This window comes from Girardinichthys multiradiatus, chromosome Y, assembly GCF_021462225.1.
Source record: "Girardinichthys multiradiatus isolate DD_20200921_A chromosome Y, DD_fGirMul_XY1, whole genome shotgun sequence".
In the NCBI taxonomy this organism is placed as follows: domain Eukaryota; kingdom Metazoa; phylum Chordata; class Actinopteri; order Cyprinodontiformes; family Goodeidae; genus Girardinichthys; species Girardinichthys multiradiatus.
In genome coordinates this window covers 39,444,818-39,461,889 of record NC_061818.1, presented here as the reverse complement: position 1 = coordinate 39,461,889, position 17,072 = coordinate 39,444,818, and the positions used below count along the sequence as shown (strand labels likewise).

The following is a 17,072-nucleotide window of genomic DNA, read 5'->3' as shown; positions in this document are numbered from 1 at the left end:
TTAGGGAAGCCCTGAGAACCTACAGTATCTCTAAATGATCCTCCTGCATACTTAGACTCAATAATTAGCTTCAGCTACCACATGTTTTGTCTGTAGACGTGCCAAATGAAGGAGAGCATTTCACTGCAGCCACAGCCAGATTGGATAGGAGTTCCCTTCCAACCAACACATGTAGCACTAATTTGAAGGTTTGAACTTTCATTTTGCCTGACATGATGCTTTGGGAAAACTGACTGCAGATGGGCGTATAAAGATTGAATGGAGTGATAAACACTTTTCTCAGTGTAACATTTTATAGCTACATTAATGTAGTACAGGTAACGCCTATTGATGCATATTCCACACATACCAAAGATCATGTTGGAAGCACTTTGCTGACATCTAGTGGTGAGAGTTGTATCAAATGTTGCCTAACTGCTAATTTGCATATTAAATACAGACCTTTTAATGTATTTGCTATATTTAAATGAACAATCTATTTAAAATAGTGAAGTTTTATATGAAACTGAAAATAATGTCAGGCAGTGATGACTTAAGAAGGGTCAGAATTTGAGACAAATTTTCAAACACTGCATCACAAATATAAATCTCTATAGGTACAAAAACTTTTCAGGGATTTTAATTGCACTAGGTTACAAAGCTTCATTTAAAAGTACAGAATATTTTTTCTAGATTGATATTTTAATTACAAATTAATGAATGACTTTTGACTTCATCACAGATCCTTATATTTTTGTTTAGTGAAAGCAATGCAGACTAAGTTTCAGTAAATAAAGTCAACATACTGAGCTGCAGACATTGTTGCCTTTATTGTCACATTACCAAAGTGATTTTCAGTACAGTGGAGGAGCGTTCATATTTTATGCAGCACCATTACCAGCTAGTAAAACAAACACCAATAAAGCAAGTAATCTCTGCAAGAGGCCAGGACCATGTAATCAACAACAGAAAAGCACAAGATAGAAAATACAAAACAGCCTAGTTAAGAGGATTTAGTCATGATTATTACACTCTGTGCAGTGATTCGGTTTCAGACATCAGTAGGAGGAAAACATGGACAGGAAGCAAAGGTACAAAAACAAACTCTGATCAGAATATCCTCATGATATGAAACACTGTTCACCATAGATGTGCAAAAATTAAAAACATGACAGGAAATGTTACAGCACACACACACTCACAGAAAGACACACTTTATAAAAAAAACACTGCTTTTAATTGGGAGTCTCCTCATTTGGCTCATTAACATCTACCAGTTTCTCCTGAAACCTTAAAATACTGAGGAAAGCTCCTGCACATCACCTACCACCAGAGGGAGCCAAGAACTTACAGGAGAACTCAGGCCTCTCTAGAAAAGGTTACGAGTGAGCGTGCATTGAACAAAGATAGTGCACGTTGAACTGTTTGAAAAAGAAAGCATGAGGAGCTTTTAGCTAACCTGCCAGCACACAGCTGACTTACACCTCTTCACATTTCATCGCTACATTTCTGGTTCAGAGAAAAGAAAACAACTACCTTACTTCTTTGTTAATCAATTTGTTGACATTTTTAATTCAGATGTGATATTTAAACCTTACTTTGGCAAAGTTTTTGTGCTGCTACCTTTATTTCGAACTTTGGTTTCTTCTAATGGGAACAATAAGAGCTGCTGATTAAAGCAGATGTTTAGCACCTTACTTTCTCCTGCTGAAATGCATCGAGGCTTCAAGAGGAATGTGACTCGATTCAAGTGCTTAAAAAAGATGCTATCAAATGTCACAAATACTCAGCTTTGAGTGTTTCTTCTCCTACAAACACTTATTATTCATCAGAGGACACTGATGACCCTGCTCTCCTCCTGGAAGAAAACAGTAAACAAGTTATGGTCGTCGTTTTCGTAAACTTCTACTGTTGCAGCTTAAGTGGGCAGTGGGGGGCTTGGCTGCCTGTGCTCAGGTTGAAAGTAGGTCAGGACTGGAGGAGGGACTCCGAACTGGCAGCGTAGTACAGGTACTTCCAGATGGCGTAGTAGTGCACGGCCGCAGCCAGCGCCACGAACACGTGCCAGATGGCGTGGGCGAACGGGATGACGCCGTCACTCTTGAAGAAGAACACGCCGAGGCAGTAGATGAGTCCTCCACACGCCAGCTCGTGCAGACCGTCCGTGTTGCTCTATAAACACAAAACACACTTTACTACAAAATACTGCCAGAAGTTCATCAACACTTTAAAATGACATCAGTGAATAATCTTCTAAGACATTCTAGATGCTGAAGCACACCGAAAATCAAAGGGGATATACTCTTAACGACCACAAGATGGCGGTAGAGAGCTTTCTTCAGAATGCTTCAAAACGTTTTTTCCACCAACATTATATTCTGGTGTTAAATATAAGACAAATATGAGAAAATGATCATAATCTGTAATTTGTTATTAAAGCCATTTCTGATGAACTCAAGCTGAAAGAGATCTTAGGACATCAGAACAAAGTGGTTGGATCTTCTTACCATTGAGGTCATGACTGAAGCAGGAAAAAATCCCATAGTCAGATAGAAGGCCAGCTCCACCAGTTTATACCTGGGAAGACAAACATGCCCTAAATGAGGACTGGTGGAAATTCTGGAAAGTGAAATCTTCAGGAAAGTGAGGAGACTAAAGCTAAACTGGAGCTGCAGCCAGTTTTTAACTGGTTAAAAAAGCAGCAGAGAACAGGTTTAGTTTTCAGCAGGGCGAGCCTGAAGTCGCATCATCTTCTAGTCAATGAGCTGCAGTGAGTTTGTCATAAACCGATCTGATAAATCCCATCGATGAAAGAAAATACAGCTGTGCATTTATTGTCAAAGTAATTAAAGTAAAAACATCATATGTCTGATTTATAAGCACAGAACTTTACAACAGTGTTTGTGAACTCGTTACCAGCCGGACCTGCGTTCTGACGTCTGATTGGTGTTCATCATCAGGGCTGCAAACCGTTTAATAAACACCAGCTGGTGTGAAACTGTTTAGAAATGAGGAGCAGCGACAGTGAATGCAGCTCTCTGGGGTGCATTGACCTTTTGACCTTAACATAATTAAAACAAAGCAGGAAGATCAGGGACAACAAGCTGCTAGCCTGACTAGTTTATTATTTTTGAAGCTTTATACAGATTAAAGGCTGGAATAATATGTGTTTTTTGTCATATTTTGATTGGTTGAGGGTCTTCATGAGCCTGCCTTCAGCTCCTGTAGAAAGTGTTGTTTTGTCCATCAATAAAAATAACTAGAATTTGTTTGCTTTCACATCCACAGCCACTAACTGCTATAATCTGGACATAAACTCACTTCTCATGATAGTTGAAGACATAAATGGTTCCAGCTGCAGCCATGAGCCACACAAACCAGCGCATGTGTGCTGCTAAAGGGCCAAGTTCTCGCAGGTTCAGCCTGAGCGAAGACAAGAACACATAATTCACCCAACATAAGGTTTGGTTTTGAACTCCATGAGGGTGCACCGCTCTCAGCTTGACACTCACCAAGGTGTGTAAGAGGCAGCGATGAAGAAATAGATGACCACTCTGTCACACATGTGGAAGCATTGCTCCACTGACCTGCAACAGATAAGGACGGGTAAACTGGTTAATTGGACCTCACTGACATGCTCCTCTGTCTCCTCTATCTTCCAGATTAGGGCTGCTGCTCGACATGAATGTAAACCTGTTATATAACAGTAGCAACAGAAACACGCAGCCTGGGATCTAGAAAACCTTTATTTTAGAATGATTTATGGTCGATGTGGACTGAATTATTCAGCATTGATAACCCAGATTTCCCTCTAAATGTGTCATTACACCTTTAATGTACTTTATAATAATTAATTCTGATTTGTATCTTAAGGAAAATGTCAGATTTAAAATAAAAAAACCAAAATGAATTCTTTTATTTTTTGAAGACAAGATAAAATTAATAAATCCCTTAATACAGATTTGCCTTTATAACCTAATAACGTGTGTAATTTAGATTCTTTACACACAGAATGATATTGGTGAAGAATCTGTTTTTAGCCATTTTGATGATTCTGGTTTACAGTTTGTAAAAACCCTAAAATTTAGTTTCTCAGAAGACTAGAATATTACATCAGACCAAAACACAAAAGAGTTTTAGACAGAAATGTGATGCTATGGGTATGTTATGGAAAGTTGAGTGGAAGGAAAAAGAGTGGTTGGAGAAAGCGTGCTTTTATGAAGCAAAGCCCATAAAAGAGTTAGGCGGCGATTCACCAGGCGTGGACTGCAGCTGGAGTCAGAACTTCAAGATCCACCACACTCAGACATAGTCTGCAAATGTCACATTCCTCCTGTCAAACCACTCCTGAACCAGAGACAACATCAGAACCACCGGGCCTGGGCGGAGGAGAAACAGAACTGGACTGTTGCTTAGTGGTCCAAAGTCCTCTTCTCAGATGAAAGTAAAGTTTGCATTTTATTTGGAAATCAAGGTTTCAGTCTGGAGGAAGAGTGGAGAGGTCCAGAATCCACATTACTGGTCCAGCCCACTGGGTTTTATCAGGACCAAAGTCAGAGGAGCGATCTACCAGGACAGTTTAGATGCTTCATGCTTCCTTCTTCAGCCAAGTTTTATGGTGATGCTAATTTCATTCTTCAGCAGGACTTGGTACCGGCCCACATCGGAGGTAGCATTGCCTGCTTAAATCTCCTTGGTACCACCAGCAAACTGGCCTGAACAGAACCCCATAGAAATTCTATTGTCAAGAGGAAGATGAGAGACACCAGAATGAACAAAGCAGATGAGCTGAAAGCCCAGGTTGCCATCAAAGCAAGCTGGGCTTCCTGTACACCTCAGCAGAACCACAGGCAGATCAGCCTCCATGCCATGCTGCACTGATGCAGTAAATCATGCAAAAGGAGCCCAGACCAAGAACTAAGTACAGGTTCTGCACAGAACATGGAGACACTGTTCAGTTGGTCCACATTTCTGTAAAAAAAGATTTTCATTGGTCTGATGTAATATTATAATATTGTTTGTAATTTTCTAAGAACCAGAATTTTGGGTTTTCATCAACTGGGATCCAGAATCGTCAGGATTTCGTGTCACTGACTGAAATGAATCTGTAGGATATACAGGTGAAAGAAATCAACACTAGTTGGAACAAACATCTAAATGAAGGCTTGGTTGTGAGGAGGAGATGCTAATGAATGCTTCTCTTTCTCACCTCATGTGGCTCTTTTTCCAGGTGATGATATGAAACACAGTGGAGACCACAAAGAGGGCGCACAGACCCAGTCCATACACCCAGGCCGTGACCCTCTCCCAGTTGTTGTTGGACAAGCAGTGCAGGAACGTCATGCCCACGAAGGCCGGGACGATGAGGAGCTACGGAGACGAGAAAAAAACCCACAATTATCAAACTTTTCCACATCGGAGCAGATCGGCGGCTTTCAGTGGGATTTTAAGCGACTCACGGCATGAGTGTAGCAGTTTGCAGCATGTTCGTAGACGGTGGGCTGGTAGCGGCAGTTAGCAGAAGCCCGTCTGTTCATGAATCTAAAACCAAAAATAAACCATCACAGATCTTTCACACTCTGCCCTTTTCACTACAGAAAACGAACAGAACCTCTGTCTGGGTCAGAATGTGAACCAGGTTGCTTTGAAATGGGCTGAAGTCTATGTAAAGGTTTTTATATATTGTGGTTTGAAATAAATGCTAAATTTGGCTGTTAAAAATGAACTAGGATAAAAGAATAATTGTTTGGGATTTTTGCAGGAAAGTAAACTGTTTAGATGAAAATGAAAATGTGATTTTTGTTGTTGACGACGTAGTTAGTGTCTGAATGCAAACAAGAAATCTGCACATCTATGTGAAACCACAATGCCGTGTCCCATATCTTCATATTCCTGAAGCATCCTGTTACTCTAGATGATTGAAGAAAAAACAAACCAAAGGAAATGTTCTTATTCACATGAGCTGCATGCTTGGTTTATTTTGTGCTCCATTTTTACTCAAATGTCTGATTTTCCAAGTTGGAAACACAAACAGGGAGACCCTCTGAAGCAAGTCATTTCTCACCAACCCAGACCTCAAAATCCAACATGGCAGCCATATATTTAAAAACGATTGCTGCTGTCACCTTCTATTCATAGCAGGAGACAACGTTTGTTAGCGACCTTGTTTAGAGGCATAATGAACAGATAAATACGAGTCCATTGCCTGCTGCTAGTAGTTGTTAGCCTGGTTAACGAGCAATCTAATTAGCAACACCATCATTCCCAGTTCTGGCTCAGAGGTAAGAACAACCCATCCATCAGCCTCCCTTCTTCAGTCATATGAGGGTTCACAAAATAATAAGGCACTAATCAATTCATCTTTTTCTTTTTTGCCCATTTGAATCTAAACATTTCATTTACAGTTTATGATTGTGATTTTTTTTGCCTTATAAATAGTTGATCATTTCTTCTGAGCCTGCATCACCAGGGGTACTTTCCAGCACAGATAGAGAACCTGGAGTCTATTATAGTGTAGTCACCATCTGAGCAGGTGTATAATAATGCAATAACGCATACTATTTAACACAGCTTATGCTTTCAGCCTGATTTAGTGCTTAAACACATGTTTCTATTATAAAATATGGGACATTTTCTTCTTTTACATGATAATAATAACACCAAGAAATGTTATTTACTTGATTGCAAAACCCTTTTGACACTAGACGTTTTATGACGTGTCCTAATAATAGTACCAAAAACTCAAACTTATTTAATATAAACAAGGATTCATTCATATGTAAAACAAAGAGGCAGGAAGTGATTCCTTCCCTTATATCAGAGCATCAGGGTGAAACTTATTTTCATAGATCAACAGGCATCCAGCAACTAATTAAAACAATAAGATTTATTATTGATTAGTCAGCTTCTAATCCAACATTACTGTGTATTTTAGAAAGTGTTGTGACATTTTATTTACATGAAAACATCTCATTTTTATTCTAAAAGAGCCAAAACTCCCATTACTTACTTTGGAAAACTGTTAAGACCTTTCATATCGGCTCCTTTTGCAGTCCACGGAGGGAAGTAAAACATTATTTCTCCCAGCAAATAAAACCATCAAAGACCTGCTTTATTTAAGGAGGAATAAAACAATAAACCTGCATGAGGAGCAGCAGGAAACGAAAGGCCTAACATCCAGCTAGCTACAAGCTAACCGCGGCTACAAGGCACCGCCCCCAGCTGAAGCTCCATTTTAGTCTTTTTCTCGACGTCATTCTGCTGGAAACACCGAATCAACACCGAACCAACTCCGAATCAACACCGAATCAACGCCTCATCTGGAAATATCCGTAAGCACCAGCGGCTGACAGGCGGAAACCCAAAGCGCCCTGAAGGCAAGCAGCCCCGCCGGTAAATACATCCCAACCCCTCTGCGCTTTACCGGCGCTGAGTTAGATGACTGGCAATGGCCTGAGCCAATCAGGGAGAGGCTGTCGGCATATGGACCAATCAGATCTGAGGTAGGCGGCTTCCTGATAGTTATCGTCAGACGTTGATCAAATGATCCTGGCCCAAATGAAAGCAACCACAGGTATTATTCTGGACTAAGCAAACAATTAATTAGTGAAAATATTATTTCCATGTGATACAATAATTGAAAACTATTATAAATACATAAAAAAGGATAAATATCTCAATTAATTGTGTCACTCATTTACCAAATACACAATTTAAATAAATAATTAAAGGTTAAATGCTAAAATCCTTTCTAGTTATTTTAGTATTTTAAGTTTTATTATGGGTCATCATATCCCAACATCTGATTAGTTAACCTGCACAGCAATTCAGCTACAAACCAATCAGCTGGCCTATTCATAACCCATGTCCAAACCTGAAGAATCCTTTTTTGGATGAGAGGTGAAACGTCTTGAAGTAACAAGAGAAGTCCAGTCGCCTTCTACATCAAGCCCAGAATTATCCAGACCCCTGGCCAGAAGGTTTGTGCTCGAGGCACGCATCTCTCAAATGATAATATAAAAATGTAAAAAGAGCATCAGTTTAAAAAAACACTGACATTTTATTGGGAAAATGGGTTAATTATTTATACTCCTCTCAATAATCGATGCGAAAATCTTCAGAAGGCCTCCTTACCATCACCTTAATCAGTAGCTCTCTAGACAGATTCTCTGTCAGATTTGGGACTCAGGCTGAGCCGCTCCGAATCATTTCCAGTCAGAAGACACATCTAATGTGTGTGTTTGTTTGATATTTTTGGATAAATTGTTTGATTTTCAGGAATTACTTAATGTCAAATTTGATTTGGCAAATACTGCATCCTGAAAATACTTAAAAAATAATTCAATATTAATATTCATTATTAATTATTTCTTAGATGTGTATTTTTCTGACCGTCACACTAAGATGTTTCTGTATCTTTCTTTCAAACGATAAAGCAACAGATTCAGCAGAAGACAGAGACACACCAGACCAGACCACGCTATGTTTCCTCGTTGCTCCGTGGAAAAACGTCTCCAATACAACAACACTTTGGGATCTGAGGGGAAAGCTGCGTTGTGGCATGGAGCCAGACAGTGAACTGTCCACACTGCCATGTCAAGCTGTTAAAGCCCGGTTACATAATACCACTGTGACTTGTTTAGGGCCTTTTAGCTACAAGGGAGTGTTTACGTAAGAACACAGAGGGATTAATAAACTTAGCTCTGTACTCAACTTCAGAAATAAACCTCAGTAAGTTTCTGCCTTGAGGAAGACTTCCAAGCAGTAGCTGAATTTCTCAGTAATTTCAGTATTTATTATGCACATAACAGTTGCTGTACTAATTAGAGCAGAGTATTGAATCAGACAAAAAAAAATAGTTTTTAAAATCTAATTTTCAAAACAGACATCATTCTGGGGACAATGTCTTCTTGTTTTGTTGCCAGTTTATCCACCCCCTGCTTAGTTTCGCTCACACCTCTATTGTCACACATACGCTGAAGAGCAGCACCATGGCACCATGACTCCCCGTACTGAATGTAACTGATTTGAGTAGGTGTGTTAATGACTTTATTTGCAAAGAGCCATCAGGTCTGGAACAGGCAGCAGAGGGAGGGATCACCAGAGGAGAAAACGGGACCTTCACTGTCAGATGCTCCAGCAACTGCCTGTTACTCTGTTGTTCTCTGGTGCCCAACGTGGACATGCCAGCTCGTTACATGTCCAATCATTTACACTGCTGGTCTGCATGTGTACCATCAGATCACAACGTTCCTTCTAGTTGCTTCTCTGCATTTTTCTTCTCTGAGTTTGTACCTGAGCAGAAAGCACGTTTTTTTTAGCAGATCGATGATAAAATACTACATGACTGAAGATATTTGGTTTAGGTTTGCCAGTGCATGTTCCATGTTCATGTTCCTTCAACTTTTTATTTGCATTTGTTCTTTACTGGCTGCAAAACGAATTGCCCCTGAGGGGAAAATAAAGTGAATCTTGGTTTATTCCTTGTTCTCGTGTTCAGATTTCTAATATTTTTATAAGACGTCTTATCATAGTAATGCAACAATCTAACTGTAGTTTTAGATTCTTCACCTTGTTTTTATAACTATTATTATTATTTTACTCTGAAAGCACTGATAAGTGTGACCCGGACTACAAAGACCAACCTGCTCCTGATATGTTCTTTATTCTCCTGCATCCAATGTAAGTTACCTGGTGAGGTGAGAACTTGAAAGTTGGAAACATGGGAATTTGCTGTCATTTTATCTTTGATATGAACTTCATAATTAGTTGTATTACAGGGTAAAGGTCAGGCTGTCAGGATTTGCTGGATTTTTGCGGGACCAAGGTGCAGAGCAGAGCGAGGAAGCGGCATGGTGAGTAAAGAGTTATTTTAATATTTAGAAAGCAGGAGCTTACAATATTTCCAGGTCTTGGGTCGCAGGCAGATCAACAAGGCTCGTACGGATCAGGGCAGAAGCAGGCATGGAACAATTAGGCATGACAACAGGTAGCAAGCAGGAGAATCCAGTCGCGCCAAAGAAAACCAGAGAGTATACATGCTGAGGAAGGGTGGAGAATGAACCAATGAACACAGGGAGATAATCAGGAACAGCTGGTGTGAGGGAGAAGCCAAGCACCTGGAGGAGGGGTGCTAATTAACACAGAGGAGCAGGGAGACCAGGGGGAACAACAAAACATCTAAGTGAACAGGAATAATTCAACAATGAAACCAACCAAAGAACATAAACAGAGAGGAACCAGACCTATAAAGAAATATAAGCTAACTCATCTAATCCTCGAATCCAAGAAAGTAATCTAAACACAAGGGTGGATTAATGAATCTAAACTATGAACTAAAATAACAGCAACTGAAGAACGTAAGAGATAACAGACTAGGAACTCAAACCCAAAACCTAGCACAGGCAGATCGTGCCAGACTGTTCTACTTTGATCAGGCTGCCGTTAATTCAGACCTGCTTCTCGTTCCCTCAGCTTTCCTTCAGCTTCATCTGTCAATTTAAACCATGCAGGCCAGCAGGTCTGCTTCATCCTGTTTAATTCATTTTTGCAGGTTCATTGTCTAAACGCTGATGCTTTAGGCCGAGAATCATGGCTGTCTTCCTGTTCCCAGGTAATCTTTGTGCCCATTAAATGCCAGAATCTGTAAAAACAACCTATTTTATAGTCTATTTAAAGTACCTGTGTTCCAGTAATCTGGTAACAGCAGCTAGATTTTTCTACTCCTATTTTAAAAGTATTGGTGAGTTAATTATTCAGGTGAATTAAAAAGGTTGGACATGAGAAACCACGTTTATGTAAAAAAGATTATTTTAAAAACAAATGAATGAATATAGCGCTTGACCAAACCTTCCAGGCTGTACTGACAATACAGAGGTTCTATTTTATGAATGAGATCCATGATTTTGCACCGTTCCTAGACGTGTCAGGATTACACTGAGCACTAGGCGGCTTTCTTAGATCTATTTCTGCTCAGCTTTAGCAACACAAGCTGGAAGCTCTGATCTATGAGTCTGTTAAATAAAACATGGTCACTTTGTGGTGTCCAGTTAATGTTAAACTGAACAGGTGCTGTTGGTCTGCAGGTGGATATGGATTGCAGCTATTTTACACAGCTTTGTCGGTATTTTGCAGGACTGATAAGTAAAACTGGAATGGGTCATAAGTAGTCTGTGTCTTGATTTAATCTCACTTCAGAACTTATCTGATTTTTATTTTCCAGTTAGAAGCAGAACACATGTAGATGAAGAATGCACCAAAATCTCCTTCACCTCTAATTCTAAAACTGATAAACTTTCCTTTTCTAATTATTAAATACAGATTTCTATTAAGATCATAGCTTTTTTATTTCCCAGAACTTAAACTGGTCCTTTATGGGACAGTTCCAGAGGATGGTAATCAGAGAAGAAGGCAGCGTACTTCATTCTTGTTCAGTATCAGTTTACTGTTTTCAGAATGATGATAGTACTGTATCGTAGTTGTACTCATTGTGCTGCAGGAGAGATAAATCCACTCCTCTCGCTGAGCATTTTGCTGATGTAGGGGAAGGTTGGAGGACAGGAGAAACAAATTCGAACAGAGGTCAGATAGAAAATGGCTAGGTTGGGATGAGAATGGAAATCTAAGGCAGCACAGGATCATTCTCACATATACATAAGAACCTTACTGGGAAACAACTTTAGTAAAGACCTTAATTAATGTACTTGATGAAGACCTGGCTTAATGTGGCTAGACTGGTACTAATTTCCATGGCATTTCCCACCAACATATATTCATGATCCTAGCATGTCCCAGTCAATCATCTGGCATGACTTCTTCCCGAATGCACCAGGATGCAACAGACGATACCATTAAACAAATAAAACAAACGATCTTTGTCATTAGTCACGTTGAAGGCATCAGCCTTGGTGAGTCCTTGGTGGTTCTTGAACATCCTAACTGAATTCCTGTCATCTGAGATGAGAGTTTGGGTCAGTTGAGTGGGGAGCAATTCAGGGTTCTGGGTAGGCAAGGGTTCCAACACACACAAGGTTGATGCAAAGCACTCTTTTTGCATATCTTCCAAATTCTTCCAAATTATGGATTTGTTCAGCTGGTCTCTCAATGCAATTGATCAAATTTTCTCGACGAGAAGACAGGGGTTGGGAGAGCCCACTTGCCCGGACGGGACATTTTTCTCCGGATACACGATGGACTCCTGGCAGAAGTGGAGGATTGTGTGTTTGTCGATAATGTCAGTCGAGGATGTGGAAGATATGTATATAATTGGATGTTTGATATCAGGATTTCTACTTTTTGGAGTCAGCGGTTACCTGGCATATCGGGAAATTGGGAGAATGTCAGCATCTGTTCTGGTCATTGTAAGGCTGCCTGGCATGTATGATGGGATCTTCAGAGCGATCAACACTCAGACTGAGATGTTACGTGAGCTGAATCGCAGACTGGATGTGATCCTTATACAGGATCGCAGGCAGGTTGCGGTTCCTGGACTCAGGGGTGAAATGGGATAAATCTTGGAGAAAGTTGTTCGCTTGGATCTGGCAGAAAGACCAGGAATTTGGCTGTTTGGAATTGCCTTTGAGAAGCACCAGCGAGACTCTCAAGGCTGACGGAAAATTAAGAGTCAGCCTAACCCAAATAATTATTGTTTTTCTGAATCTGGCTCCCCTGCACGGCCTTGATGGCTGGTTATCTTCAACTTCTCCTGGAAGTTATGTAACCATGACGCTCTGCTCCCTCTGCTCCCTCCCTTCCCTGAGGACATCTGTGGACCTGCTCAGAACTTTGTGGCGGTTGATGTACATTCCAACGAACCATCAAGGACAATGGCCTCGGTGACAATGCTTCATGGACTCACTTGCACACACTCACTTGCACACACACACATGCTCAAGATAAACATATGCACCCCTCACACCACCTTCACCGTTCCCGGCATGATGTTGTTTTGTCAACTTGTTGCTTCTTTGTGCTGAGGTTTTTTACAATCTCAAACTATTATCCTAATTATCCTGCTAAGGATAAAGTGTGAAATATGATTTTTTCCCTCTACTTACCTAATGTGGCCTCTTTTCTCATCTAATAAGGGCAGCACCTGTGAGTGGGCAGCAAAGCCTCGGTGACCCGTCCCCCCTTGTCTTGTGTCATGATGTATGTTTGGATGGGTTGTACTGGAATCCCCCTCAGGGATCAATAAAGTATCTTTGAATTGAATTGAATTGAATTGAATTTAAATTAAATCCACAATTTCTCCCAAGATGAGATGTTAAATATCCCAACAAAAGCTTCCTGATAGCTAAAAATGTGGGATGTTTCTGTAAACTATAGAGGGAGATTTGTTTAAATAAAAAAACCAAATAAAACCAACAATATAAAGACAAGATTATGTCATGCTAGCATGAAACGCCACCAGGTCTTAGCTCAGGCATGAGGCCAGCGTGGTCAGCGCGACTACAGATTCTCAATATACACATGATGGCTTGTTGTAGAAGACCAACTGGACACTTTGTTTCTAACTCCAAATAGACTAAAGTGGGCTTGAAATGTGAAATGTTACAAGGATTTTAATATGTTATTTCTGCTGTACACCAGTGTTGGATAATGAGTTTTTCCTTTCTTTGGTGTTAAAGTTGACGTTTCCCACCTAGTTGGAGCTCAGTCAAAAAAAACAAACAAGACATTTATGTCAGAGGAGATGTGACCTGATTATCCTGTCAATGATCCACCTAACCTATGCAGATTACAGCTTTAAGACCTCATGGATTATGAGCAAAACAAATAGCATGGAAAAGTTTTAAACAGGAATACAAACGCCAATGTAATCAAAGGTAAAAAGTTGTGGAGGAGACTGTTGTCGCATTAAAGGCTGGTTTATAAATCCCACCATGGATAAACACTCATGTCCTCTCATAACACCACTGTGGCTGTTTGTTAGCTGAGCTCTGGTTACACATTAAACACAGATGAAGCCTCAGATGAATGAACAGGATTTTAAAGCCACTTCCACTTGGAAGATATGAGTGTTGTAAGTTAAAACTCTTCAAACATGAGACTTGTCTCATGTGGGGCATTCCAATTAAAATACAGTCAGTCAGTCATTTTCTACCGCTTATTCCATAGTGGGTCGCGGGGGAGCTGGTGCCTATCTCCAGCAGTCTATGGGCGAAAGGCGGGGTACATCCTGGACAGGTCGCCAGTCCATCACAGGGCAACACACAAACAACCACGCACACACTCATTCATACACCTAAGGGCAATTTAGAGTGACCAATTAACCTAACAGGCATGTCTTTGGACTGTGGGAGGAAGCCGGAGTACCCGGTGAGAACCCACGCATGCACGGGGAGAACATGCAAACTCCATGCAGAAAGACCCCAGGCCGGGAATCGAACCCAGGACCTTCTTGCTGCAAGGCAACAGTGCAATTAAAATACAGTGCTGTGAAAAAGTAATTGCCCCTTATCAGATCATGAATTATCTGAAATTGAACGCAATTTTTGGTTTAACTTTGTCACATCCAGATCTGAATATAGCCAGATCTGTGGTCAAGAAATCTCTTAAACAGAATCGGTCGGACAACATGAAGCAGACTAAAAGATCTCAAGAAGAAACACCTCATGTCACATTTTAAAGAGATTCAAAATTGATATTTTGAATCTCTTTTGGAAAGGCTACAAAACCATTTCCAAGTTTCTGGGACTCCAGGGAACCACAGTCAGAGCCAACATTCACAAATGGAGAAAATATGGAACAGTGGAGAACCTTCTCAGGAGCGACTGGCCTACCAATTTTACTTTAAGAGCATTTTGATGACACATCCAGGAGGTCACTAAACAACCCAGAACAACATCTAAAGCTCTACAGGCAAAATGGCCTAAATGGTAGAGTTCCAAGGCCAGAACCACTGCTGACCCAAAAGAACACAAAGGCCCTTCTCAGACACACCATAAACATCTTAATGATCCCCGAGATCAAAATATTCTGTGGACTGAAGAGAGAAAATGGGACATTTCAGGAAGCTGTGGATCCTGTTACATGTGGTGTAAAACTAAGACAGCTTTTCAGAAAAATAACATCACACCTGCAGTCAAGCATGGTGGTGGTAGTATGATGTCTGGGTCTGCTGTGCTTCTTCAGAATCATGAATGATGGAACCATTTTTGCTCTCTACCTGAAGGAAAATGTGCGACCATCAGTTCATGACCTTAACATCAAGCACAACTGGACAATGATCCGAAGCACAGAAGCAAGTCCACCTCAGTATAGCTAACAATACAGAAACAAAATGAAAGTTTTCTAGTGGCCTAGTTAAAGTCCAGGTTTAGATCGGATTGAGATGCTGTAACCAGACCGTGTGCTTCTAAAACCCTCCATTGTGGCAGAATTTAAACAATTCTGCGGAGAAGAGGAAACGTTGAAGGCAGCTGTTACCGCCGAAGATGGCACAACCACTTGTCAGATTTAGGGGGAAATTACATTTCACACAGAGTCCGGTTGGGTCTTATAGCTGTATTCCCTAAATAAATAAAATCATAATTTAAAAACTGCCCTTTGTTTTTGCTCGGGTTATATTTGTCTGATATTAAAATGTGTTTCATGTTCTGAAACATTTGAAAAACTGCAGAAATCTGTGAGAGGACGCATAAAGCTATTTTAGACTAAAACATTTATGACTGCTAGTTCTGACCCATTCAGATGGAGCTTCTAATGTTTGTCACATCAGGACTGCATGTTGGACACCATCTCCTGCATAGAGGTCAGGTTTCACCAGAGCTCTGCTCTTTTTTGAATTTACAACGTTTATCGTCATGTTGAGTGAGAAGTACAAAGTCCAATAGAATCAAGGTGAAAAACATTTTGTTAGTTTTCCAGCTCCACGTTTTCCATGTCTGTTTTTCCAACACTGACCTTAATCTCAAACCCTTCCCCCTTTATTCCTTGTGCTTTATTAGTTGTGACATTTCCTCTCCAGAGCAGCCAGCAGGCTGTCGGGATCCTTGAGATAGAGAGGGATTTTACGCACCCACACACACACACACACACACATCGTACTACTTAACGACGTCAACGCGTATCCCTTACCTTCCAATCCTGGTCCCTTGTAGATTGAATCCCAACATTTTACCGGCACAAAATAATAATAAATGTAAAAAACAAATGTTTGAACAGAAATAAAAAACGTGAGGTATATACAGAGTTTATCTGGCTGTCCTTCAGACCATCGTGCTCTTCTTCTCCCTGAAGTCCGAGTGTGATGGCTCGTGGTAGGTGGTGATCATGTTAGCTGTGTCCCACCGGCCCATCGGAGTAGAGGTGCTCTGCATCACCACCAGCTTGATGGGAGACTGAATGGGCTGCGGGTCCGGGGCGTACTCTTTGGTGGGATCTTTGCCCCGGCAGTCGTACATGATACAGGATATCAGGAAGACCAGGAGCAAGATGACGTAGCTGGCGATAAGGATGCAAAGGTTCAAAGTGACGGGGTCAATCTCCTGGTAATTTTCCAGAAAGCCCATGGTGCCTGCTTCATGCTGGGTGGCCCAGAGGCCTTGGAGAACCTAGAAAGAAGGAAAGGCAGAAGGTCTCAGCTTCTGGATCTTCTTCAATCTGTCGTCTCCACTACTCTCCTTCTCACCCTCCCTCCGTCCTCTCTGCCTTCTCTCCGTCTCCCACCTCTCTGTTTCAGATCAGTGCCTTCTGTCTGTGGCTTTGTGGTAAAAATACTTTAATCCGCCTCGTTCCTCTAACCTGTAATTTCAGCTCCTGTTTAATAACTTAAGCTGCACTTGTAGCTCATCAGTCCCTGCATTGTATCGTCATCATCTGCCGACAAGCAAACATTTAGTAACAGGCAAATTTGAGGACAAACCAGTGTGTGTCTGTAATCTTAATCTTGACTGTGAGTGGGGATTGACAGAGGAAGCCATCTGGCTAAACAGAGGCTGGAGAGCTCCACTAAATAGCTACTCAGAAAATGTTTCTCTACATAGGAACAGAATCAGCTCCGGAGAAGGGTGGACAAATGAGTTTCCTCATGAAAAGTGTCCCTCTGATTATTTTGTGAAAGATGTAATCCCAGCAGATTACAGCAGCCT

The 17,072-nt window shown here is 40.9% G+C and overlaps 1 protein-coding gene across 2 annotated transcripts; it reads right to left on the bottom strand.

The window, feature by feature from the left end:
- Nucleotides 1–785: 785 nt before the first annotated feature.
- LOC124865031 (monocyte to macrophage differentiation factor-like) lies at nucleotides 786–16,333 on the bottom strand. Of its 2 annotated transcripts, none has more exons than XM_047360024.1 (7): nucleotides 16,060–16,333; nucleotides 5,439–5,520; nucleotides 5,189–5,349; nucleotides 3,492–3,566; nucleotides 3,301–3,402; nucleotides 2,487–2,556; nucleotides 786–2,151 (listed from the first exon to the last, which is right to left on the bottom strand). In XM_047360024.1, the coding sequence occupies exons 1-7, from the start codon at nucleotides 16,095–16,097 to the stop codon at nucleotides 1,948–1,950; spliced, it is 732 nt and encodes a 243-aa protein (XP_047215980.1). In that variant the 5' UTR covers nucleotides 16,098–16,333; the 3' UTR covers nucleotides 786–1,947. The 2 variants fall into 2 exon arrangements, with proteins under 2 accessions (XP_047215980.1, XP_047215979.1); XM_047360023.1 differs by lacking the exon at nucleotides 16,060–16,333 and adding an exon at nucleotides 6,989–7,410.
- Nucleotides 16,334–17,072: the final 739 nt, after the last annotated feature.

Excerpts from the sequence above, each read along its gene's own strand:
- LOC124865031 (XM_047360023.1), bottom strand. The coding sequence starts at position 7,053 with ATGTTTTACTTCCCTCCGTGGACTGCAAAAGGAGCCGATATGAAAGGT. Across the intron at positions 5,521-6,988 it reads GGTCTTAACAGTTTTCCAAA|ATTCATGAACAGACGGGCTT; the intron begins GTAAGTAATGGG and ends TTTTGGTTTTAG. Across the intron at positions 2,557-3,300 it reads GTCTTCAACTATCATGAGAA|GTATAAACTGGTGGAGCTGG; the intron begins GTGAGTTTATGT and ends TTGTCTTCCCAG.